The following is a 25,953-nucleotide window of genomic DNA, read 5'->3' as shown; positions in this document are numbered from 1 at the left end:
CGAAATTCAACCTCCTAGGGATCTTAGGGACTCTCCTTTCAACCTCTTTAGAGAACTAATAAAAAAATTACTTTGTGACTTTCTTATGCTACTCCAATAAACATTCGTCAATAAAGTTTCGCCTAAAATTATATACATTCTCCATGCAAATTGTCAACCCCTTTTGAAAAAACAAACTCTGAAATACTTGTCCCGTCTGTTGATGTAAATTCGCACACAATGTTAAAAATCCCACAAACCTTTTGCAAACTTCCAATTCCTTGAGCCGGGTTTGAATTCCGCAACACTATTACTAACTATTGCATACGTTAAAGATAACGATAAATTAAAATTGTATATTTATATGTACAAATTTATAAAAGTAGTTTCCTTAATCAGAGTTTGAAACGTAACTCCTGTCTATTAATGTCTTACTTACCTATAGCTAATTATTTTCAAAATCTTTTGAATGTTCCCCATTTAAGCGCAAAAAAAAATAACAAAAACTACCACAGGGTAAATAAATTACAGGTCCAAAAATCTCTCTCTCTCTCTCTCTTCCAAGCTATATATGCCACATGGTGATGGCGTCAGCTTTCCGTGTCTTTCGCTTCCACTTCGCTTTATCTTTGACGTCGTTTTCGAATACTTTGCACTCAATCATATCTTTTAGCACTATGTTCTTCCATCTTGTTTTCGGTTTACCTCTTTTGCCGGGGATGGAAAGTCGGTCCAAAAATACTTTTACAAAATCTTTTACCGCTGCATATTGTTGATATTGTTAACATTTGCGTTCGGGTATAAAAACTAAAGGAGAATACTTTGAGGAAAATACGTTTTGTGCCAGTTGACTGGTTCTATTTTTAATTTTTATTATAATGTAGATTGTAGTAATTCGTAAAAGACGTGTAAGTAAAGTATATACATATAAAATTTTGCCAATATATTTTTTGGCCGGCCTGCATAAAAAGATAATGTGAAATATCCGGGATATCGACTGCACACGTCCTTCAGATTACTCTGCAGTTGAGTGTTCATACCAACACGTGTCTACTCAATTTACCTATGCTTTCATTTCCGCAAGAAAGCCTTTGTAGTCTAGCGAGTTTTACAATATAGACTGTCAGCATCATAAGCTTTAGTAGTAAGCGTACAATGTTAAAGTTACGTGACAAATGACATTTCAATTAATTTTACTCGCGACTGGAAAATGCTTTTTGATCCAGTATTGCGACAGAAATGAGCTGGTTTATTAAAATCCGTGTTAGCAATGCAAATTATGTAAAACAGTTACTACGATACTGCTTCCCCTGGACTCATCAAGTATACACGCTATTATTCATTAATTCAGGTATTCAGTTCTAATACTTGCTTACCGAATATCCTGTCAAATTTCTTATGAGATCATATATGCGCCGCTAACGTGAAATTATAGTTTTTCTATTAATTTGTTAGACTGTTTCCAAGGGCAGGCTTAAAACAAAAATATAACCTATATACCTAAACAATTTATACAGTGTATACTATAACCGTAAACTTAGTCTAGACGTACCTACGGTTATTAAAACCTTTTAATGCTATAAAACAATTCTGAAAGATTTTTTAAATGTAGTCTTAGCTACCAGATTTTTTTTTCGAGTGGCAATGTATTTCGGACATCATAGTCACTTTGTGACACTTGTGACGTCTCGTAATTAAATGTGACGTTTTGAGTTAAAACAAAGTAGTGATATATTGCTTGCTGAATTATTTTTTATGAAAAAATAAAACGCGTCCGTTTTTTTTAAACACATGAAAGTGTGTTCATTAAACTCTTTGATTATGCGGTCGTATCAAAAATATAATAAATAAATAAGTAGATAACATATAACTTAAAATAGCAATGTAAAGAAAAGTCAACTATTTCTGCCAATAAACTGTTATACAGTTTGGCGGAAGATGTATACTATTTCATGAATAAATGTTTTATTTATTTATTTTAATGAATTAAAAGGTTAAAGTTGGTTCGATAGAAAAAATACTTATATATATATATATATATATATAATACTGGTCACAGACAGACAGACATGCGACATACATATATGGACAGCGGAGTCTTAGTAATACGATCCCGTTTTACCCTTTGGGTACGGAACCCTAAAAACGGCAGGCATTTCGAAATATTTCAATGCTGTACATTTTAAAATGATGTACAATTTTGGGACTGTGACGCCACAAAAATGTTAAAACCTTTCCCTATTCAGTAATTAAAAACACCCAAAGCTTTTTGCGCGGTTAGATTAGATAACCATATTACCTACATTAATAGTTATCGACTGACGGTTCAGTCACAAAAATTCCACTATACCTACTTATTAGTTATTATACATGTGAAAGCCTGTGTTTGGATATTTGTTTCAACAACCAGTAAACCTCTCGAAGTCGAAATTTAGAGACTTTGCTTTTACCGATATATTTATTTATATATTGTATAAATAAATATATAAATATATATTATTTGTATATTTATTTATTATTTGAATTTATATCGCGGCCTTATCATCAACAATAACGATATCGATAAAAGATTAATGATGAATTAAATTCAAATTATATAGCTTTTTGAGAAATGAATTATAATTATGAACTTATACTAGTCAGTATACTATTGCCATCCCATAAGAATAGTTTTACTTGAGATCGCGGTTTCTACTTTGAACTTCCCCCATTTGTCCTCCAATTACGTCATCAGAAAGTATCAAAGTATGCTGAAGATTGAGGACTTCCTTGAGGATGTTATGAATGAATAATTTATTCACCACGTGTGTTACTTCATTCTGATACAATTGACACTAACATTTATGCCCTGTAAGGATTATATAATTGTTTTTCAGAATAATGACGTGCAAATATATAAGGCCTAGTATTTTTCCTCTAATACTACCGGCTGGTTTATTATTTTGGAGAACTAGCTATGAATAAGTGCGAAGATGAGGTCAGACTGTTTCCCTAAACATTTATGCAGACTCTATAAACATCGAGTTGGACGAGCTTGACTTCATTTCAAATCAAACAGCCGTAAGATCAAGTCTTCAATCTTCGATCTTTCGAGATGGGAAACACCTGCTTCAAAAACCTCAGCGCTAGTGAGCTGCTGGAGATGACAAGTCACCGTAATTTCTGCAAGCTCGTCCGCCGAGAACACAATCAAGTGATGGGAGTTCCTCTTCGAGGTACAACCGCTAATTTTTCAAGAGAAGAAAACTCGGAAAAAAATAGGTACATTGACATTCCGTGTTGGGATCATTCGCGAGTGATCGTAAGCAACCGTGAAAGTTTAGTTTTTGATGAGGACGATTGGGACTCTTCGCGAATAGTGATAACATCTGAGAGGAACGCGTCGACGTACATCCACGCCAACTACGTCGACGGATTCGAGGCCATCAACAAGTACATCTGCACCCAAACCCCGATGGAAAACACGTGGGAAACTTTTATAAAGCTAATTTGGGAACAAAATTCCCGTGTTGTTGTGTCGCTGACGGACTTGAACAAAGATAACCAGAAAACCTATGACCTTTGGGTGAAACCCCAGGGTTCTGAGACTATCATCGGAAGATACGTCGTGAAAACCCTTGAAATATCTGAAGAACAGATTTTTACCAAAACCCGACTGCTGATCACCAACAGAACCACCGAAACCTCAAAAGAGATAACCAATTTTTGGTTCACCGACTGGCCGGACAACACCATTCCTACCGGTCTGGAAGAGTTCCTGGATCTCCGGAGCGAAGTGAACCGAGAACAGTTCAGACTGATGATGGAAACGGAGAGTAATTCCCGAACTCCAGGACCTATAGTGATCCATTGCTCTACAGGAGCAGGTTTGACGGGAACCTATTGTGCCATAGATAACGCCTTAGCACAGCTTGATAAGGAGAGCAGGGTTTCGATACCTCAAATTGTGGTAAAGATCAGGAGCCAAAGACATTCCAGTGTTTTTCGCCCGGAACAGTATGCGTTTTGTTATAAAGTTTTGGAACATGTTTTGCTGGCGGAAGCCAAAAAACAGCCGAAGGGATACTCTTAATACATTTGTGGAAGATATTCAAACCTTGAAGGAAACAGTTGGGAATAATTAAAGCCCGCGGTAATGGATATGTAAGTTAATTCCAAAAGTAGGCAGCTAATGATAATGAACTGTTGCTGTGTGATGTGTTTGAATATTCCATATTTACACGAGCGTGATAAGGAAAATGGGACTCGGACGGGAATTCCAAAATAGTTTTCCTTGTTGATAAATGACACACTTGTACGAGTTAAATGTAATTTAATTTAAAATACGATTACTTATAATATAATTGTACAATTCAAGCGTATGTGCTTCCCAGCTACTTAATTTTAAGATTATAAATACCCTACTTCTATGCTTAACTTCTGAGTCGAAAAAATGAACTCACAATGGTTTTTACTTAACACGGAAAAAACAAAATCATACTTTTTAGAGTTTGAAATAATATTACTACTTATTAGAAAGTAAAATGTTAAATTTTAACGTTTGAAATATTACTTTTTTTGCATTTAAAATTTAAACTTTAACTTTTGAATAATAATTATTATGAATTTATTTTTTAAAACAACAATATTATTATTTATAACTACTAATTCGTGATTACATTATTACTTATTATATATCAAACTTTATTTAATAACATTCAGTTTTTTGCGTGTATAAACAACTTCATTTTTTGACTAGGGACTACTGTACGTACTGAAAAAATTTGAACAAGCCCATTTTTTGAATAAAGGCATAGAAAATATAACAGTTAGTTTCTGTAATTTATCCACTGGTTGCCCAAACACCTTAACATAGTATGCCATAACGCGATAACAGAAAAGGTAATAAGTAAAATTAGAAACCGCACCGTACCTTTGATTGCTAATTTGGGACACTGTGGATGCTAAAGAAATGATCCCCGTTTTGTTAAACCGGGATATCTCAATGTCCAGAGCACAGAAAGCACCTGTCCTACCATTACCTCTTTCAGAATGCACCACTATTGGAGGGTCAGAGAACTTTACGTTATCCAGGGTTAATTTCGCCTTGATTTCTTCGTGATGACGTCTTACAGTCAGAATGAAGTCCAAAAAGTCCTGCGCGCTAGCCGGCAAATCCGAGTTAGGCCACGTTGTGAACATAAAGTGCGATACTTCTTGCTTTGCCTCGGTCCCGTCAGTCACTTCTAGGGTTGTTTTGACGTAATTGGGCCGAACTTCAATGTTTTTTGTTTGTACTGTAAACTTTTCAATTTTTAGGAATTCCTCCAAGTGAGGCCAGTACGCATTGTCCTTTTCTTGGTTAAAGATTGTCCTTTCGCAAAGCATGACGATTGTCCGGGAGTGGTGCATCCAGACGGTGCGCCACAGATCATACATGGTGTGATGCATTGGAGCCTCCATGCAGATAAATTTCTTCGCCTGGTCATAGCCGTCCACATAGTTAGCGTTGATATAATTTCCCCGCTTTTTTTCCACTGGCAGGATCACTCTTGAATGGTCAAAACAGGTTGGATTTATATATCTGTTCAGAGTCAAGTTGTTTAACCTTCGAGCTTCTGTGAAGGTCCCATTTACTGGCGAGCCGAGAATTTGGTCGTGCTCTTGTTTGATGGTTTTTTCAAAGTCACTTTCATCGGCAAGTTTTATAAAGTCCTCGTAGTTGAGAATATGAGACACCTTTGAACACATATTACTCTAATGATGTTTACTTCGGACTTGCTCAGCAGAGAATGACCAAAATTTTCTAATTTTCCTTGTTTTTATAACAAACATGTTTGCTCCCAATTACGTCATTTGTGTTTGAAAACAATACTGTGCACACCATGACGTTTAATGAAGGGCTTGGACGTCGATGAGTGATTATCAGTTCAGCACGTGCCTAATAAATACTTTAATAGGCCGTAAAACTATTTGGTTTGGTTTTATGACCGATTGATAAGATAAATTGATTATTAAATAGCAATTATACAACGATAAAGTTATCAACATAGGCATCAGCTTGTAAGATAAACATATTTTATGTTCTTTCCAAGTATTATTGCTTAATTATGCACGGTGAACATTTGATCAACTTTAGATAAAGCCTTTTATTAATTTATGAAGAATTAGTTAGCATGTTAATGAGCGTGCTACTGAATTACTTAGTGGCGCTTCTCGTTTTATACATTTTTAGTTTTTGTACGTGAATTGTTTGTTTCAAAGCACTAAACCAAAAACAACTTCTTGTTTCAATAAAGACATAGTCCAAAATGATTTTTACTAAAAAACTAAACGATAGTAAGCGGAATATTTACAATTTTGAAGATCATGCTGTGAAAGCTGATGTCGCTTAAACTATTTAGAGTACAAAAAAGAAAAGTTACAGTATTGATAACCTGATATTACGTGACTAAATATTACTGTATTCATAACCTGACATAATGACGTTTTTGAACGTATCTATATACGTATGTTTGACCGCAAAAACGTTGAGTCAGGCATTTAGACACACATTCGTCATTCGACTATTACAGTGATGCTTACTAATCATTATTACTAATTATGGTTAACATATCCACGGTCTTATGCCCGCACTTTACTGCATAATACACGTAAAATAGAATAGCTCTATAGCAAAAGAAGTACTGTTCTAAACTGTTAAGAGTGTTATGTCTTTGTTGGCGAAGTTGGAAAAGAGCAGAACCCAGAGAAATTGTACCTGTCATATTAAATCTTGAGATAGAGATATCTGCAACACAGAAGGCTCCAGTTCGGCCAAGTCCTGCGCTACAGTGCACGACAATTGGAGAAAAATAGTGATAGCCGTTATTCTTCCAGACCAAGCGTTGCACTATTTTTTCGTGGGCCAATCTGACGGCCATTAGGAATCTAACGAAGGCTTGTGTATCAGCAGGAACTCCGTAATCAGGCCACTGGGTGAAGCGAAAGTGTTGGACTTCTAGGGTGGAGGCTCCAGTAAGAAGAAGGGTCGTCTTTACATACCCAGGATGGTGTTGGATTTTAGTGGTAGTGATGATTAAGTGATTGCATTTTATCGAAGCTCCTTCAATTTCACTCCAATAAGCGTCGCACTTGTTTTTACCGCCCGGGAAAAAATGATCAGACCTGATCAGATATGAGCAGGCATGAGTCTTCAGGTCTGATCAGGTATGAAAAATGACCGGGTCTGATCAGGCCTGGTCAGATCTGATCAGGTCTGGTCAGGCCTAGTCAGATCTGATCAGGTCTGGTCAGGCCCGGTCATTTTTCATACCTGATCAGGCCTGAAGACCCATGCCTGTTCATGTCTGATGAGGCCTGAAGGCCCATGCCTGTTCAGGTCTGGTTCGCTGTCAAGTAGTTTTGTTAATCAATTAACCGTTAATTAACAATTGTAAGCCTGAGACTCGTACCTCAACAAATCTCTGCTAATTAAAGTGCCTGAAAAAATCTCTCTCTAATTGAATCTGTATGATTAGATCATACAAATCTAATTATCCTTCCCAGGTCTGGAATAAAATCATAATATAACGTTTACAGTATTTAAATTTTATTATCGGATAATAATACAATAATTTTTAACAAAACGTAATATATTAAATATTTACTTAAAAATATTTATCAAATCCGAAAAAAATATATTGAATTTTTGAATTTCATGTACTCTTTTCAGCGACTGAAACCTTCTTAATGTTGTCGCGTTTATATTCGGTTTGCTTTTGATTTATTTCCTATAAACATTATTTTCTATATTTTCCATCTGAAAAATAAATTTATTCAAAAATTAATGGTAATATTTATTGTAAATTGCATTATTTTTTTACTATTACTTAAATATATAAATGAACATGAACTTGGTATTCATTGATGAAGTTTTATAATTAAAATAATAACAGAAAAAAATATCAAAAATTCGAAAATTAAACAAAATGCAATTTTTTGAATTGTAAATTGAAAATTATTAATGGATAGATTTATAACTAAACAATTGTTTAATTGACAATTACAAATAAGAATTATTTATAATACAGAAATAAGCCAACATGAAACAAATATTTTGAAAAATTTCACAAAGAAATTAAAACGCAGTTAAATTTATTTAGAGAATATTTCACCAGGAGTAATTTATTTACTCAATAAAAAAAAAAAAAAAATGATAGTTTACAAATGGTAGCTAATTTTAATATTTATAAACGTTCAAAATCATGGTTCGCTATATATAGATGGTTATAAAAGGTTATTATTAAAACAAGTTTTAGGTTATTATGGACAAAACATTTTTCATCAAATGTTAATATCTTTAGGTCAATAAAAAAAAATTAATCAATTATCTTATTTAAGAAATGGACCACTTTACTTTCATATCGTCGTTATTTCTTCATATTAAATTTTATAATATCATCTTTAACCAACACGTGAGATTTTTTCTAGTCACGCTGTATGTCATGGTTATCGATAATATAAGCACGATTATCATCCAAGCATTGAATTAAAAACATGTTTAATATTTAAACAACTACCACATAGATAAATTTGTAGAGCTCAATATTTTAACTTTAATTAAATCACTTATAATTGCACAATAATCAGAGACACTATGCCAACGAGAGGACATACACAGATAACTCTTACATGGCTACGGCATCCATTTTGTAAACAAATATGGCGGCTGAGCGCGTAACGAAAATACCCGAACTATGCCGTAAGGTGCCGAATGGCCCGATTTTTAACATCCTTTAATACTCCGGTCATGAGAAAGAATCTTATGGCTTGAACGAAAAAAAGAAGTTTCGATTGCATACATGACAAATATATTGAATCGTAGAAGGATAATTAAAAATTATTTGAGTAGATAAAATCAAAATATTAACCTTGAATATGTTATAAATATGACTAAATATTTTGTTGAATCAACAAAACAAGTTCGAGTTGAGCATATAAAATTTAAAAAAAAAAATTAATTATTCTTTCCTTATCAATTAATTGTTATCAAATAAACAAGATGTGTCATCTAATTGCAGTAGGTAATTATCTATGTAAGCGGCCAAATATTTTATGAAAAATTTTTTGATTTGTTCAATGTGTAAATTTATTTCAGTCATGACTGAAAAAATATGGGAATCGGTACCAAGCCAGGATTTTCAAATTTCTATTTGTCATCAACTATCATATATATATTTATCTCTGATCAAGCCTGATATGTCGGAATATTTTTAAAAAAATTAATTAGCGATAATTATAGATGAATTTATCATACCTAAGGTTTTAAATGATAATCAAAATATTTTTTTTAATTGGATAGTAAAATTAATTGTTTTCTGACATAAATTAAATTATTGAAATAAATTTACACATTGAACAAATCAAAAAATTTTTCATAACATATTTGGCCGCTTACATAGATAATTGCCTACTGCAATTAGATGACACATCTTGTTTATTTGATAACAATTAATTGATAAGGAAAGAATAATTAATTTTTTTTTTTTAAATTTTATATGCTCAACTCGAACTTGTTTTGTTGATTCAACAAAATATTTAGTCATATTTATAACATATTCAAGGTTAATATTTTGATTTTATCTACTCAAATAATTTTTAATTATCCTTCTACGATTCAATATATTTGTCATGTATGCAATCGAAACTTCTTTTTTTCGTTCAAGCCATAAGATTCTTTCTCATGACCGGAGTATTAAAGGATGTTAAAAATCGGGCCATTCGGCACCTTACGGCATAGTTCGGGTATTTTCGTTACGCGCTCAGCCGCCATATTTGTTTACAAAATGGATGCCGTAGCCATGTAAGAGTTATCTGTGTATGTCCTCTCGTTGGCATAGTGTCTCTGATTATTGTGCAATTATAAGTGATTTAATTAAAGTTAAAATATTGAGCTCTACAAATTTATCTATGTGGTAGTTGTTTAAATATTAAACATGTTTTTAATTCAATGCTTGGATGATAATCGTGCTTATATTATCGATAACCATGACATACAGCGTGACTAGAAAAAATCTCACGTGTTGGTTAAAGATGATATTATAAAATTTAATATGAAGAAATAACGACGATATGAAAGTAAAGTGGTCCATTTCTTAAATAAGATAATTGATTAATTTTTTTTTATTGACCTAAAGATATTAACATTTGATGAAAAATGTTTTGTCCATAATAACCTAAAACTTGTTTTAATAATAACCTTTTATAACCATCTATATATAGCGAACCATGATTTTGAACGTTTATAAATATTAAAATTAGCTACCATTTGTAAACTATCATTTTTTTTTTTTTTATTGAGTAAATAAATTACTCCTGGTGAAATATTCTCTAAATAAATTTAACTGCGTTTTAATTTCTTTGTGAAATTTTTCAAAATATTTGTTGGCTTATTTCTGTATTATAAATAATTCTTATTTGTAATTGTCAATTAAACAATTGTTTAGTTATAAATCTATCCATTAATAATTTTCAATTTACAATTCAAAAAATTGCATTTTGTTTAATTTTCGAATTTTTGATATTTTTTTCTGTTATTATTTTAATTATAAAACTTCATCAATGAATACCAAGTTCATGTTCATTTATATATTTAAGTAATAGTAAAAAAATAATGCAATTTACAATAAATATTACCATTAATTTTTGAATAAATTTATTTTTCAGATGGAAAATATAGAAAATAATGTTTATAGGAAATAAATCAAAAGCAAACCGAATATAAACGCGACAACATTAAGAAGGTTTCAGTCGCTGAAAAGAGTACATGAAATTCAAAAATTCAATATATTTTTTTCGGATTTGATAAAAATTTTTAAGTAAATATTTAATATATTACGTTTTGTTAAAAATTATTGTATTATTATCCGATAATAAAATTTAAATACTGTAAACGTTATATTATGATTTTATTCCAGACCTGGGAAGGATAATTAGATTTGTATGATCTAATCATACAGATTCAATTAGAGAGAGATTTTTTCAGGCACTTTAATTAGCAGAGATTTGTTGAGGTACGAGTCTCAGGCTTACAATTGTTAATTAACGGTTAATTGATTAACAAAACTACTTGACAGCGAACCAGACCTGAACAGGCATGGGCCTTCAGGCCTCATCAGACATGAACAGGCATGGGTCTTCAGGCCTGATCAGGTATGAAAAATGACCGGGCCTGACCAGACCTGATCAGATCTGACTAGGCCTGACCAGACCTGATCAGATCTTACCAGGCCTGATCAGACCCGGTCATTTTTCATACCTGATCAGACCTGAAGACTCATGCCTGCTCATATCTGATCAGGTCTGATCATTTTTTCCCGGGCATTCTTTAATTTAAAATTGAAATTTCATAAATTTTCAAATTCCTAATTTTCATCAACTAATATTAACTACCAATCTTGAGAAATTAAAAATAAATTATATGTATATCGTATCAACATGTTAGATCTGATCAGAGCTGGAGATTTTTCATCTTCCAGGCTGGATCAGATATGATCAGGCATGAATTATGATATCAGGCCTGATCAAGGCTGGAGGATTTTAACCTTTCAGGCTGGATCAGGCATGGTCATGCATGAACAGACATGATCAGGCCTGAAACAATTAATGCTTCAGGTCTGATCAGACATGTACAGGCCTGATCAGGCATGAACAGGTCTGATCATTTCTGTTCATGCATGGTCAGGCCTGAAGCAAATAATGCTTCAGACATGATCATGCATGAACAGACATGATCAGACCTGAACTTATTTAATGCTTCAGGCCTGATCAGACATGAACAGATCTGATTAGACATGAACAGGTCTGATCATGTCTAATTTCAGGTCTGATCATGCATGAACAGGCCTGATCATGTCTAATTTCAGATCTGATCATGCCTGCTCATATCTGATCAGGTCTGATCATTTTTTCCCGGGCGTCTTCTTCTTTTGAGCACAACATCACAATTATTTGGGTCTGATGGAGATAGACCATGCGCCAGAAATTGTAACTGGTGGAGAGAAGCGGGCCCTCAGTACAGATGTACTTTCTCCTGAACTCGAAACCATCCACATAGTTTGCGTTGATGAAATTTCCTTCGTTCATTCCGTTCGGCAGAATTACGCGGTGATCAAAGCAAGCTTTATCTGAGTACCTGCGGTATTTAGAATTGGAGGCCTCTGACGCTTCTTCGAAAGTCCCAATAATGTTTTGCTGAAGAATTTCTTGATGCTCCCGCTGGATGACGCCCAGGTTTTTTCCTCCCATCAGCTCGATGAAGTCCGCACGATGGTAAGTTTTGAACACTGGCACCATGATTTGAGTCTGACTTTTAGACTTGTAAAGCGGACTAATGATCAGAACACCTCTGATGACAAATGACGACTGACTCAGCCTAGATGAGACTTTTATAGAAAAATTTGTCTACACTCAATACTCACGATTATGGAATTTACGATCAGACCGATAAAATGACGGGAGATTAATTAATTATTCAGTTGATTTTAACTGATTAGTCAGTATTTGGGTCCCTTTTTGGTAAGGTTGCAGTAATAGGGGTTCCGTGATGGCCATGAGTTGTTATACGGGGTGTAATACGGGTTGTTATATATATATATTTTATTTATATGGCAATTATGAAGAGCCTCTAATAGATCGCGTTGCTGATGCTGAAAAGGCATGTAATGTATTTTTATAAATATAAGAACAAGATACTGGAAAGTTCTGTGCTTCTTTCTTTCTTTCTTTCTTTCTTTCGATCCTATCTTTCTTTCGTGGAATGAATCTCTTATCGTTGAAACCTACTGTGATATCTTCATATTTTTCTTCGGTAAAACGATTCTGGGAATTCCGATTGTTTTATGAACTAATGATACACTCTGAACTCATGGCAATATCACCAACACCAGTCCTCTTTGTTAAGGCGAAGCTGTCTCCTGTAGGATTACAGCTCAAATTTTTATGAAATTTCGTATGTTAGTTTGCGCACGATAATGATCTCACTGAATTTTTGAAACGCTGCGATAAGCCAGTAAAGAGATATTGAACTTTGTTTCTATGCGAATCTTGTAACAAGTGACTGTTTTTATTTTATTTTACAAAAAATACCGTTCAGGTGTTAATAATAAAAACTCTGAAAATAAAAAGAACAGATTTGGGATGTAAAATAATATTAGTTAATAAATACTTATATATCAAAATAAGATTGTGTATTTAACATTTGACTCTTGTGTTATCGATAGTACTACCCCTTAACTTATATTCGCTTTAGTTAGTATTTTAGTATTCAGTCGCGTGCCTACCGACAGCCAAATTCATTATAGATAATGAACTGTTCGTGGAAGTGAACCAAAATTATTCGATTTGGCGAGCTATAAAGGCTTGCGGAATGGGGATGGTTTCACTTCCAATTTCGCTCTTGTGATAACTATCCTTGTGTTCTTTAAACAGTTAATTAACAAGTTAAAAATTAAACCAAGCGTGACCACAATGGCTACTACCACAAACTACTGCTTCGAGACACTAACTATCAACGCATTTTTGAAGAAAGTTAACCAGCCAAATTTCAAGGACCTCGTCTTCCAGGAGTTCAAACAATTGGCAACCATCTCTCTCAAAGGTACCACTGACAACTTTTCTAAGAAAGAAAATTCACATAAGAATCGTTGGTACGACATCCCATGTTGGGATCATTCCCGCGTAATATTGACTTCGCATGGAAGTCAAATCCACAATCATTCAAACAGCGACCCTTCGGCTATCATAGTAACAAATCGCGACAGTGATTCAACTTACATCCACGCAAATTTCGTGGATGGATACGAAGAACCGAGTAAATTTATCTGCTGTCAGGCTCCCAAAGAGATCACGGCTGGTGATTTCTGGAAACTCATCTGGCAGGAGGATGTTCATACAATCGTGTCATTGACCGAAACAGATGAAGGTGACATTTGCTTCGAATATTGGGTCCAAGAGGAGGGTTTCAAACTTATTTTTGGGCGCTACGTCATAGAGACCCTTGAAATCAAAGAGGAGGTCGGTTTCGTAACAACCCGACTTCGGCTTACTGATATCACATGTCAGGATTCGAGAATTATAACGCACTTTTGGTACGTCAATTGGCCTAACTACGGTGTTCCAACTCACCTGGAAGAGTTTGTTACGCTTCTGACCGAGGTAAATGAGCATCAAAGAAAGTTAGTAGAGGAAGCAGAGCTTTATGATCATCGCAAACCCGGACCGATTGTTGTCCACTGCTCGGCGGGGGTTGGCCGGACCGGAAGTTTTTGTTCTATAGATTACGCAATAGATCAACTTAATAAAGAGAATACAATTTCACTCCAGAACACGGTACTAAAAATTCGCGAGATGAGGCACTCAAGTGTCGTAACGCCAGAACAGTACATGTTTCTCTACAACATCATAGAATATCTTTTGCCGAAGACAAAACAAGACGGGGAAGGTATGTGTGCACACACACTCTAACAATTTAAAGAATAAAAGGGAACACTACATCGGATATGTATATGTGCCGACAAACTCCCGAAATTCCCGATTATAAAGTAGATATGTTAAATTCAAGGTTGTTTCAATTATCATACGATAAACAATCGACAGACAGGAAAACATTATTGGGGAAATACGTCGTGTAATAACGGGTTGACCTAAGGGGTTGACCTAATGTTAATGTTCCTGATAAGTGGCTCGTATAAAGACTCCCCTTCCTTACTCATTGCATTATTCGTGTCGCCGATTTTTCTGGGATAGTACAAGATAGCTGCTCGAGAAAATCAAGATGGAATCCAACAAACTGTGTGAAATGTTAAGCGTCAGGAATCATTTGGGAGAAACTTACTTTCACGAGGTATGTCGAACCGCCTTGCCAAGTCTTCTTGATAGAGTCGCAAGATGCCTGGATGATGAAATTCCAACGATTTTAGCAATTAAAAACTACAACGGTGAGCAGTGTACTCACACAATCGTTAAGTACGAAGAAAAGTATGCGAAAGAAATGATGGAAACTGTTGTGGATTTGGGAGCCGACATCAACGGCCAAGAAGGATGCGGCGGTTTTACTCCACTGCACTTGTGTGTCTGGCAGAAAAATTATAAGCTTGCAAGATGGATATGTGGACAACGAAAAACCAACTTAGAAGCCAAGACCTACGCAAAAAAGACAGCGTATCAGTTAGCTTACGAGAAAAAAGACGATGAAATGATGAAGATTTTGAAAAAGGCTGGAGCCAAGTGTGATCCTCCTAAGGATGATGATGAGTGAATAAGTTCTCAAGTGATTTTGAAAAGTTATATTTTCTGAGATTAAGGCCAAGTTTTTTTTGGAAGTAAGTTATTCTAAGCTTCTAGATTTAAGTTTAAGATACATGTTAACTATTTTCGTCATTTTTCCCGCTGTTATTGTTTTTTTTTTCTATTTGTTGAAGTTTAATGTTGTAGATAATTGGGAACAGAATAAGTGAAAGTAAACATAAGTAGTTTAAGCAATTTTTTATTGTACTGAAAAGCAATTCCATGACATAATGCTTTCAGATTTTTCCTAGATAATAACTCGAATATTTTTAATGCGTGGGTTTAAAAATAAATTTTTATTTGTTCACTTATTTTTAAATTTGATTCACTAAGCCCTCGTTAACTTTAGGAAAGATTAGAATTAAATAACAAGCCTATTTCTAAAGTCTCATCTTGGTTAGCCATGTTTGCCAACCTATTTGTTGTCCTTTCCAAGTGCTGATCCCGTGCGTTAGCCAGAATACTGTTGGTACACCTGGGGCAATGCTTTATCGCTACCAAAAAGTCTTCCTCATCCATAGTCAGGAAAAACTACAATGGAAAATTAAAATCAGTGGAGAAGAATACAAAGGCTAGATTTAAAGATAGCTAGGTTATTATAAAACAAATCATACCTCTAAAATAGAAATAGTTTCCCCGTCTAAATTTGTCGGTGCTGTAGATCGCAACGTCCTTATCAGCCAGATCATTTTATGCAGACATTTTTTGGGAACCATAGCAAAGAACGGGTCATTGGATTTGATCCATTCAGGGTATTTATTACAAGGAGACGCCATGTTTGAGACTTTCACTACTTGATCCTGAAATAATTGGTAACGATTTAGGTAGCGCATAACTAGGATTACCAACAGAATCTAACACTCAAAACTCACTTTTCAAAAACACTTTCACTCGACGAGCCTCCGCGATAATATGAGCATTGCTTCCCATTAAAAACACTGTTAGTATTTCTATAACTGATTTATCTAAAACAATTATGTTAGACTGATAATAAACGTGGTCCAGCTACAAATTAATTGATTAGTGTGACGCACATTTCAATTGGTTTTTTCATTCAAATGTGAACTCTAAAACGAAGCAATAAGGTTTCTTTTGTACAAAAGATTTCTCCACTGTTATGAATATTATCATAAGACCTTGTTAATTCAATTCGATTCTCATAACCGATAACCGCGTTCATCTAAATTTAGATTCTTAGAGAGCATTTTTTTTTCTATTTTGGTCTATTATCACGTGCTCAATGGATCGTTAAACTTGAGAAAAATAAGCCCCTCATAAAGAGTGCATTTCGGTTGCAAAAAGATCAACAATGAAGCGCCTAAATGGAAACCGATTTCATAATTTTTTACGGGCAGTTTTGTCCGCTAAACTTTTTTATCTTTGGTTATAAAAATTTTTTTTTGATTTAAACCACGAAATTTGGAAAATAATTTAAAGTTTCGACTTGGAGAGGTTTCCTGGCAAATTGCTTTGAAAAAAATCTGGGTAGTCTAAAACCCTTTACTGAGGCGAGATCGATACAGCTTGATAAACATCTACAGGTTCATAATAATTGTGTCATTGATCTCGAAAAGTTCATATTATAGCAATGGTTGGTTATCTCTGAATGACGTCATACTGCACAATAAGTGAGTCATATTTACATACGTCAGTATCTGGAAGCCAAATCAGTGATTGACTGATTTAGGTGCGGTGTGGCATTCAACCACAGCGCTAATTTTTTGAGGCCTGATCTTAATTTGTGTGACAATGTATATTGATGTATATTATATTCAATTGGGATATATTATTCTGAACTCAGTATCGTTTGTTTTGATAGGAAAGTTATTAAGTAAGTATTTTTATACACCCAATGCGTCACGTCATTTTGAGATAATATATACTTTCTGGATTTGTGTTTCAGAACAGGTACTCGTAATTTTGTTGATTCAGTCTTTTTGATACCGACCTCATTTTTTTACGTCATGGATGATCGTATATTTGCTATAGGGTTTTCTGTCATTTATACGTAAAGAACTATTTTCTGTGGTTTTTACAAAATTGTAGGTTTTTAGTTTCGAAAAAAGAGGGAATATTCATTTCTTGCTTATTTTATATAACTTCTTAACTATTTACCTATCTTAAAATTTTCATTTGAGATTCTTAGTTTGGGTCCCTTCATTTGATTTGTATAAACACGATATAGTTTGCATTTTTTTCGTAATTTTCTCATAAACCCCCTAAAACTGGCCCCTTTTAAAATTTATTTGTTTACGTTAACATGAGTCACAGACTTACACATAAATGTACCTACCTAATTTCAACGTAATTGGCCCAGTAGTTTTGGAGCATGTAGGCTGTGATAGATGGACAGACGGACAGACCCACGAGTTTTTTCCTTATGAGGTATAGTCCATTGAATGAGTCCCTCCAAGGGGGGTCTAGAGTGCGTGAGTTAGTAACGTAAGATGTTTCTTCGGAAACATGTCAAGAGTCCCTAGGTAATAAACATACTAAAACCCCGGGACACTAGGAGGAGCCCCGGAGTGGGGGGAGGGGGGGAAAGGGTCCATTTTTTCATTTTTCGCTTAAATCTCAAAAACGGTAGATGTTAGAGAAAAACTTTCAAGGAAAAGTTGAAAGGCCATAAAATTATCTACAAGTTGTACCTAAATCATTTTTTTCTATTCCCAGCCGTTTTCGAGCTACATCCCATGAAAGCATCGCCGGTGGCAAACAAGCATACGGCTCACCTGATGTTAAGCAGTCTCCGTACGCTTGCAACTCCAAAGGAATAACATGCGCGTTGCCGAACCTACCACTCCGCACCCTCTTTGAGCTCTGGCAACCTTAGGGCTCATTTACATGGTGCGAGAACTCACATGTGAGTTTAATTATATTGCGGTATTTGATCGGTCGGCCGAATTGGTTGTAACCTCAATAGTCCGTAATGTTATAAAATCGTATGCGAGTTTGTGTGCCGTCTAAATCAGCCCTTACTCACTGACAGGAAGTCAGGAACACAACGCTATGAGTAGGATCTAGTGTTATTTGACTGCGGTTTTCTGTGAGGTGGAGGTAATTCCCCAGCTCAGCTATGCTTTGGATCTAGCTTGGTCTAACTAAGAGTATATACAACAACAATTAACACATTATTGTAGTAGTATAACAATTCATTTTATACGATATAATATTGAATACGGAGTAATTAGCATGAATATTTTGGTTTTATGAGTTTTCATTATGTTGGAACAGTTGCACATGCCAATCTCCACGGAATAACTGACACGTCATAAAAACAATAATATCAATTAAATTACGTTTGATAATAACTGCAAAAGAGACCTCATGTAGGTACGCATATACGTGAAAAACACCTTGAGAGGACAAAGAAACATTTGTTCAGTTGTATAACCGAATTTTCACGCATGCCGCTCTGCGATGAGTCATGAGCTCAGACACTAACAAAATATTGAAATAAAAAATATTTCTGAAGGTATTTCTTCTGTAATGTAGTGTGCTTATCGGTATTACGTTATACTTTTGTATAGAACTAGTATATTTTGGTTCAATTTATTGAACCCAAGCATTTGTACTTCTTTCGGAAACGAGATTTTAACTAAACATAAATATCTTAGAGAACCATACACGTGTCGCAAATCTGTAAGTGACGTATATCAACCCTTTGCTTTGGTGTTAACATAAATTTATATTACCTAACCAAATATTTATTATTGAACCAAAGACGACAGGTCTGGCCTAGTGGGTAGTGACCCTGCCTATGAAGCCGATGGTCCCGGGTTCAAATCCTGGTAAGAGCATATATTTGTGTGATCAACATGGATATTTGTTTCTGAGTCATGGGTGTTTTCTATGTATTTAAGTATTTATAATTATATATATCGTTGTCTAGGTACCTACAACACAAGCCTTATTGAGCTGACTGTGGGACTTAGTCAATTTGTGTAATAATGTCCTATAATATTTATTTATGTATTTTATTTAATACGTAACAAACTACACTCAATGAAAGTTTCTGTAGCAACACGACATAAAAAATGAAAATAAAAACTGTACTTTATTGTAACACAGCGTATCTTAACGACACTTAGGTCCTTTTCACACTCTGTCCATAGGTGCTTTTCGATACAAAACGGAAAAACACGTTATCAATAACAAACGTAGCGCGTGAAATTGTAAAATGTTAGTTCTTTTGATTGACACATGCCCTGCTTAGGTACTGTGGAAATTAATAGGTAAATCAATTCCTACAGTCCCTAACAGTAAAAACGCTATTCATTATGTTGTTTATCTCAACTACTTACTTTATTTTATACGAAGAACTTGTAATAATTTTACCTAAAAACTGCCTGAGAAGGGTAGGTACTTAGGCAGTTCACCAGTAAAAAACGCAGTACCTGTAGGTGCTAAAACCCCGACAGATTTTATGATGATAGCTCACCTCATATCTAAATTTTATGATGATAGCTCACCTCATATTAAAAAAGGTATTAATAGTAGCCGTCAAAAGGAGTATCACTTACTTAGGCACTCAATAAATCGTAAAAGTTGACTGAGGATTTAAAGATAAGCTCTAGCTGAGAGTTGAGCCTCCATTTGCCACTTTATCGAGGTAGTGAAAAACACATATTCCACACATTTTATTCAGGTCACGTAGAAATTGGGTAATCTTACTTTTCATCAAAGAAAAGTAGTATTTCAGAGTGACGTTTAGAATTTAACGTTCATTGTTGTAAAAAGGTCGTATTATGTAAATGAATCTAAATGATTTATTACGCAAAATAACGTACCGCCTACTCACTTTAACGGTGTACTTTTAATGAAAAACAACAAATGTAGCATATGCAAGATTGCATGTCAAATATCAAAAGTACGATCAAATTCGTTATATTGTCAAGTGTTATTAGAAGTATTTTTTATACTTCGTCGGTGGCAATCAAGCATACTGATGGTAAGCATAGTCTCCGTAACTTATATACGCCTGCAACTCCAGAGTAGTTACATGCGCGTTGACGACCGTAACACTCCGCACCCCAGCTCGGTTTGTCCTTAAACTACGTACAAAGGAGAGGGTACAAATATATTTGCGGAAAATCACCCAAAGACAATACAATACAGTAGCAATATATTCCAAGATATAATCACCCGCCGAATGTTCTGAATACAGCTTGTCGTAATTCCCAGTCCGCTAAGCTTATGTTTTGGTGCATTCAAGCTGCCGCTATTAAGATTGAAAGTGGTCATTTGGCTTTGGTATAGAGGTTGGCAGATTTAGACAACCTGATTGATAGAAAAAAAATGCGTATTTTTTTATATTCTACTCTTTCCTAATCAGACCACTATTTTTGTTACTTACACCTTGTTTATGTGACGGGGCGTCCTTTTTGCACGCTTCAATTATCTTAAGCGTCTAGACCTGTGTTCAAAACAAACACCGACAACAGCCCTCAAGAAGTCAGCCAAGCGACAAACTTCCACCTGAATGATAACGACTTCTCAGTTCAACTTTGATGTATTGTCAACTATAAAAAAAGAACCGGTCAAGTGCGAGTTCGTTTTACTCGTGCACCGAGGGTTCCAAACAAAGAAATTGAATTATTTAAAAACTTGAAGAGAAGTACCTATACTAAGTTTTATTGTGTACAGCGCCATCTATCGGCAAATTGTCTTACTAATTTGCGCGATGTAATGTACGGTATGTTGGTTTTTCGAGGATAATTCTCTATCAAGTGAACCGATTTCAAAAATTGTTCTTTTATTTGAAAAAAGATGTATTTACTATAATCTAATTGAAAATGTTTTGGAATGCACAATTTGAGCTCTTTCAAATGATACCCCATTTGACCTAGTCACTAGACTTTGAAAATTTGCCCCCTCTTCATATTGGGCAATTTCCATAGTAAATAAAAATAAAATAACAAAATAATACTTTGTAAAACTTTGTAAAACAAAATAATAATAAATGTGTCTGGGGTAGCGTTTTCCAAATTTCAAATCGATAGCTTAAGTGGTTCTCGAGATATTTAACGATGTGACAGACAGACGGACGGACGGACAGAGTCGCACCATTCTTTTTGTACCTTTTTTGGTACGGAACCCTAATAATGTACTTCAACGTGAGTTTTATGCGATGGATAAAGACTAAAATGTCTATAAATGCCGCAATTTTGTGGCATTACGAGCAAGTTTTCAGAGCACATTATTGTTCAAAATGTTCCAATTGATGGATGGACTCTTTATGCTGAGTGCTTTAAAGGTACAGTAGGTTCAGAAAACGGATTTTTAAAAAGTCGTAGTGCTTTTTTAATATCAATATGGCTGAGTTAGTAATCCTGAGGGCTTTCCTGGGGGTTTTGTATCGATTTGGATCCTAGATTTTTGAATGGATAGAAAAAAATCACGAATATGGGTCTAAAATGCACTAAAAAAATAAGAAAAAAATATTAACGAAAGCTAAAAATATTATAATAAAATTGTTTCTAAAACTCGGCAATATTATGTTTGAGGGAACGTAACGTACAAAAATTAAAATTAAAAAACATAATATCCGCGCTCCCGGACTACTTCCGTCTCACTCACGCTTACGCCCAGTGAGAGTTCGAGAAGAACACGAACTTGTTGCACTTTAACCTTAACCATCGACAAACGGAACACTTTTTATGAGATTTTTGATAAGTAAGAATGGTTTTTAGGGTCCGTAACACGCATGTAACACCACTGGAGTTGCAGGCGTCCATTGGCTACGGTGACTGCTTGCCGTCAGGTGGGCGGCCCACCGTGGGCCGTATGCTTGTTTGCCACCGACGTGGTAATTTAAAAAAAGTACTTTGGGGCTCCTTTCTTTAAGTTTTGAAGGTCTTACCGGTCCGGAAATACCGCAGGCGACAGTTCATTCTACAGTTTAGCTGTGCGAGGCAGAAAGTTTCTGGAGGAATGCACAGTTGAGAATATCCAAAACCTAATAAAATTATTATAATAGAATCGATCTTCAGTATCATCATCATCATATCAGCCCTTTATCGCCCACTGCTGAGCATAGGCCTCTCTTCCAGTACGCCACTTGTCCCGATCCTGAGCTAATCGCATCCAGAAGTGACCCGCAATTTGCCGAATGTCGTCCAGCCAACGGACGCAAGGGGTTTCTTTCATCCGAAAGCGGCCACCATTCCGTTAACATTTTAGTCCTACTGCCATCACTCTGCCTAGCAACATGTCCCACCCAACTCCATTTTAGGTTGGTAATGACGCAACCCACGTCTAGCACCTTGGTGCGACGATGGATCTCGACATTCCTTACTCGATCTTGAAGCTTGATACCGAACTTCAGTATATATATAATAATATATGCCTGCTTATGCCTGAAGGGAGAGGTAGTAACGCTGAAAATAATTTCAGTCGCTGCTTAACAAATATTATATATTTAAGTTTGGAATACTCGTAATTACATACCTGACTTTCACCGTGCATACTTTTTTTTACAAAAATAACGACATGTTACCTTGAAAATGTTAATCTCCTTTGTTATTCGTACGCTTGACAATATTTTTATTAAAATTGTTTCGTGTTTGGGTTCACGAGTTTGTTTTTAAAAGTAAGTAATGTTTGGATTTGCGTTTCATATATGAGTTGCCAGTAGATTCTAACATCTGACATTTGGTTTTCGTTTATTGTGACGTAAATTTGTAAAATAACGTGTTAATGTATTATTTAATTATATTTAAAGGTCCTCTCCAGCGGTACCTAGGGCGTCCAGACGGTCTTCGGCGATTTTAAAGTCCAGAGTACGCCCTCCAGACTGCTCGATCCTCACCCATCAGGACTACGTGCCTGAGCCATCGGAGTCTGGCGGCTTTCGTTTCTCCAATGATGTTCGGCTCGGACAACAGATCTTCATTCTCCTGGTTCCTGCGAACCTTAGACCTTAGCGGACTCGGCGCACTCGATTGAACAGAAACGATTTTAGACAGAGCAGCATGGCAGTCTTTGATGTCGGAGGCCAAGATCCACTAAGTAAGTAAGTATTTAAAGGGCAGCATAAGAAAAATGCATAAAGTTCTGTGATGTTTGTCTATCTTCCCCAAGAGTCAGTAATAAACTAGTGTCCACTTAGTACGGTCGTTTGCCTTATCGCCACTTAACCTATACCTATATACTACATTCTGGTGACGAGAATGGCGAATTTTATCGGTAATTTAGTAGTGTAATGTTTGACCATAAATCGCAGGACTGGCAAATTTTCCACAGTCGACTCAGCCAATTTTTGTTGTTGAATAGTGTGACGATGCAAAAAAGTGCGCGGTGTTGCTAACTCATTTCTCAGAGGAATCATATAGATTAACAAACAACTTATTGCATCCAAAGACGCAAAGTGTGGAAGACGTACAGTTTGCCTTATCGCCACTTAACCTATACCTATATACTACAAGTTCACATTTTCAAATTTATAAATGGACATTAATGGCGCAACTAGGTACCTATAATGAAACCGACTCCTATTTATTACTTCTGGACTCTCACTCACGGTGACTGGTGCGTGTAAGATACACTGTCAGTCGTGTTCATACACAAAATATAATATAAAAAAGCATTACTTTTAACAAGTTGTTAAATCAAATCATCCTTAGGCTGACTTGCTACTCAATTCAGGAACTTGGCTGTTATAAACTTCATCCCGAAATATTTTAAACTTAATACGGTGAAGTCGGTCCGTAATAATGTAGATATCTTAATGGTCTTAAAATCTTTTACATTGTGTGTTTTATTTGTTTAAAAGGGGGTAAAGCTGTCTTTATATTTAATTTTTACATATTTTAATCAAGGGCAAATACCAAGAAAAGAATCTCTCGGAAACTAGACTCTAAGCAAAACCATAAGAAGATAAAGTTGGCACGATAGACAAAATCACGAACACATATCAAATTTTCATTTATTTTGAATTGTATATAGTTACCCTACATACTATGTATATCAGTATAATTTCAGTACAAAATAGCTAGAGATGTAGCCGAGAGATTTGACGAGCAACATTTCAATCAGAAGTATATTTCACAGTTCCACGCAATCGCCAAATCTTCCGTGTCGCAAGCTTCGCTTGGCGCGCCATATCTTTACGCCCCGTCTGAAGTGTTGTGTTTTATGACATAAATTATGAACAAACTTTGAGTGACATTTCAAATATTATTTGCGTGAGTTAATATTTGACCTGCCCAACTGTCTAACATTAACAATAACTCATACTCAAGGAAACGCACATTACTCACATTTATATATAATTTCTCAATTGAAATAAAATACGTGTAAACTAAATAAAATAACACACCAATAAGCCAAGACACCGGTGTAAACACTGACGTCAGAAGTAAGTTGGACTATAATGCAATCGTGTGGGATCCGTGCGAAAAGAAACACGCGTTGATGATAGAAAGATTGTAACGCAAATTCGCACGTTTCCTATACAAGCGTTACTATGGATCTACCCAACTATTTTTACCACTGGTATGGTCAGTTTGGATACCCTTGAGCTACGCCGAAATATTTCAATTCTGTACCACTACTGCTGCTCTTTCGCCATAGGGTGGACAATCTACTTGTTCTGAGTAGGCTTAGTTTATTTGTACCGAATAACTTCACAAACGCGGTAGGACGTAATTGATGCACGCGAAATCCATTACAGCCGATAAAGCTCGAATCCACCAAGCCTGCAATGTGTCTACCGCCAGAGCCATTAAGCTGTTAAATAAGTTTCTGTCACAGATCCAGTACGTATATGGGGGTCCAGGCAGGAGGAGTCAAGTGTAAACAGCGGTGTAGTCAGTTAAATAATGAACATTTATTGAAATGTATCGTCGTCTTATATACTATTCCTAAACCTACGAAAAAATAGAAAGATAGGTATCTTAGAACTACAGAATCTAATCTACCCTTTGACGTAAATCGCACCTCTCTAGAGTGCGATGGCATATCTTCTATCCCGCTCACAATCGCCGGTTGCATGAAGTGGGTATTAGAAAATACAGCAATTCAGGACTACCGCAGAGAATGTCGCTTGCGAGAGTAGCACGCCCTGTCTTCCATCTCGCTCCAACCGCTGCATAAATACGTGCGCGCCGCCTGCGCGCGCCTCAGTTGCGTCCGGCCGCCGATGCGAGCGCATGTCCCATAGCACTCCCTCTCAAGCGAAGCGAACACGTTTCGTGACTCTGCCCGATCTCGTCACATACGTCTGAGTGTTTGGGCTAGATGCAGGAGTCTGGCTGTCGCTTGTGACGTCTTCATTGTAGATGTAGGCTGGCTTCAGACGCTCTATAGTGACGACAGTAGTTCGTTGTGGCATTTGTATCTTGAAATACTTGTCGTAGCGTTTGAGGACTTCGAACGGGCCATCATATGGTGGTGTGAGCGGGGGTCGCACGGTGTCATTACGCACGAATACGTGAGTGCACGACGCAAGGTCCTTATGCACGAAAGGTCTCCATTGCGTGGCGTGCGTCCGGGTTACAGGAACAAGTGATGACATTATCTCTGACAAACGTCGTACAAACTCTGCATCTTCAATCGTCGACTTTGTAGGTACGAAGAAATCAGCTGGCATGCGTAGTGGGGATCCATACGTCATCAATGCAGGACTTAGGTTGTTATCGCTGCGTAATGCGGCTCGTAATCCAAATA

The 25,953-nt window shown here is 35.7% G+C and overlaps 4 protein-coding genes across 4 annotated transcripts in view; 3 read left to right on the top strand and 1 right to left on the bottom strand.

Moving 5' to 3' along the window:
- Positions 1-25,953, bottom strand: part of LOC133526963 (gonadotropin-releasing hormone receptor-like) — a 124,953-nt gene that overhangs the window by 50,595 nt on the left and 48,405 nt on the right. The gene's annotated exons all lie outside the window — the stretch shown is intronic.
- On the top strand, positions 3,074-4,051 carry LOC133527104 (tyrosine-protein phosphatase non-receptor type 9-like). Its single transcript, XM_061863995.1, has one exon. The coding sequence runs from the start codon at positions 3,074-3,076 to the stop codon at positions 4,049-4,051; it is 978 nt and encodes a 325-aa protein (XP_061719979.1).
- On the top strand, positions 13,468-14,463 carry LOC133527103 (tyrosine-protein phosphatase non-receptor type 9-like). Its single transcript, XM_061863994.1, has one exon. The coding sequence runs from the start codon at positions 13,468-13,470 to the stop codon at positions 14,461-14,463; it is 996 nt and encodes a 331-aa protein (XP_061719978.1).
- On the top strand, positions 14,774-15,256 carry LOC133527102 (NF-kappa-B inhibitor cactus-like). The gene has a single exon (XM_061863993.1). It carries the CDS (start codon positions 14,774-14,776, stop codon positions 15,254-15,256), a length of 483 nt encoding a protein of 160 aa, XP_061719977.1.

The sequence above is a fragment of the Cydia pomonella genome, chromosome 17 (genome assembly GCF_033807575.1).
Source record: "Cydia pomonella isolate Wapato2018A chromosome 17, ilCydPomo1, whole genome shotgun sequence".
In the NCBI taxonomy this organism is placed as follows: domain Eukaryota; kingdom Metazoa; phylum Arthropoda; class Insecta; order Lepidoptera; family Tortricidae; genus Cydia; species Cydia pomonella.
This window is presented reverse-complemented; position numbering and strand designations above follow the sequence as displayed.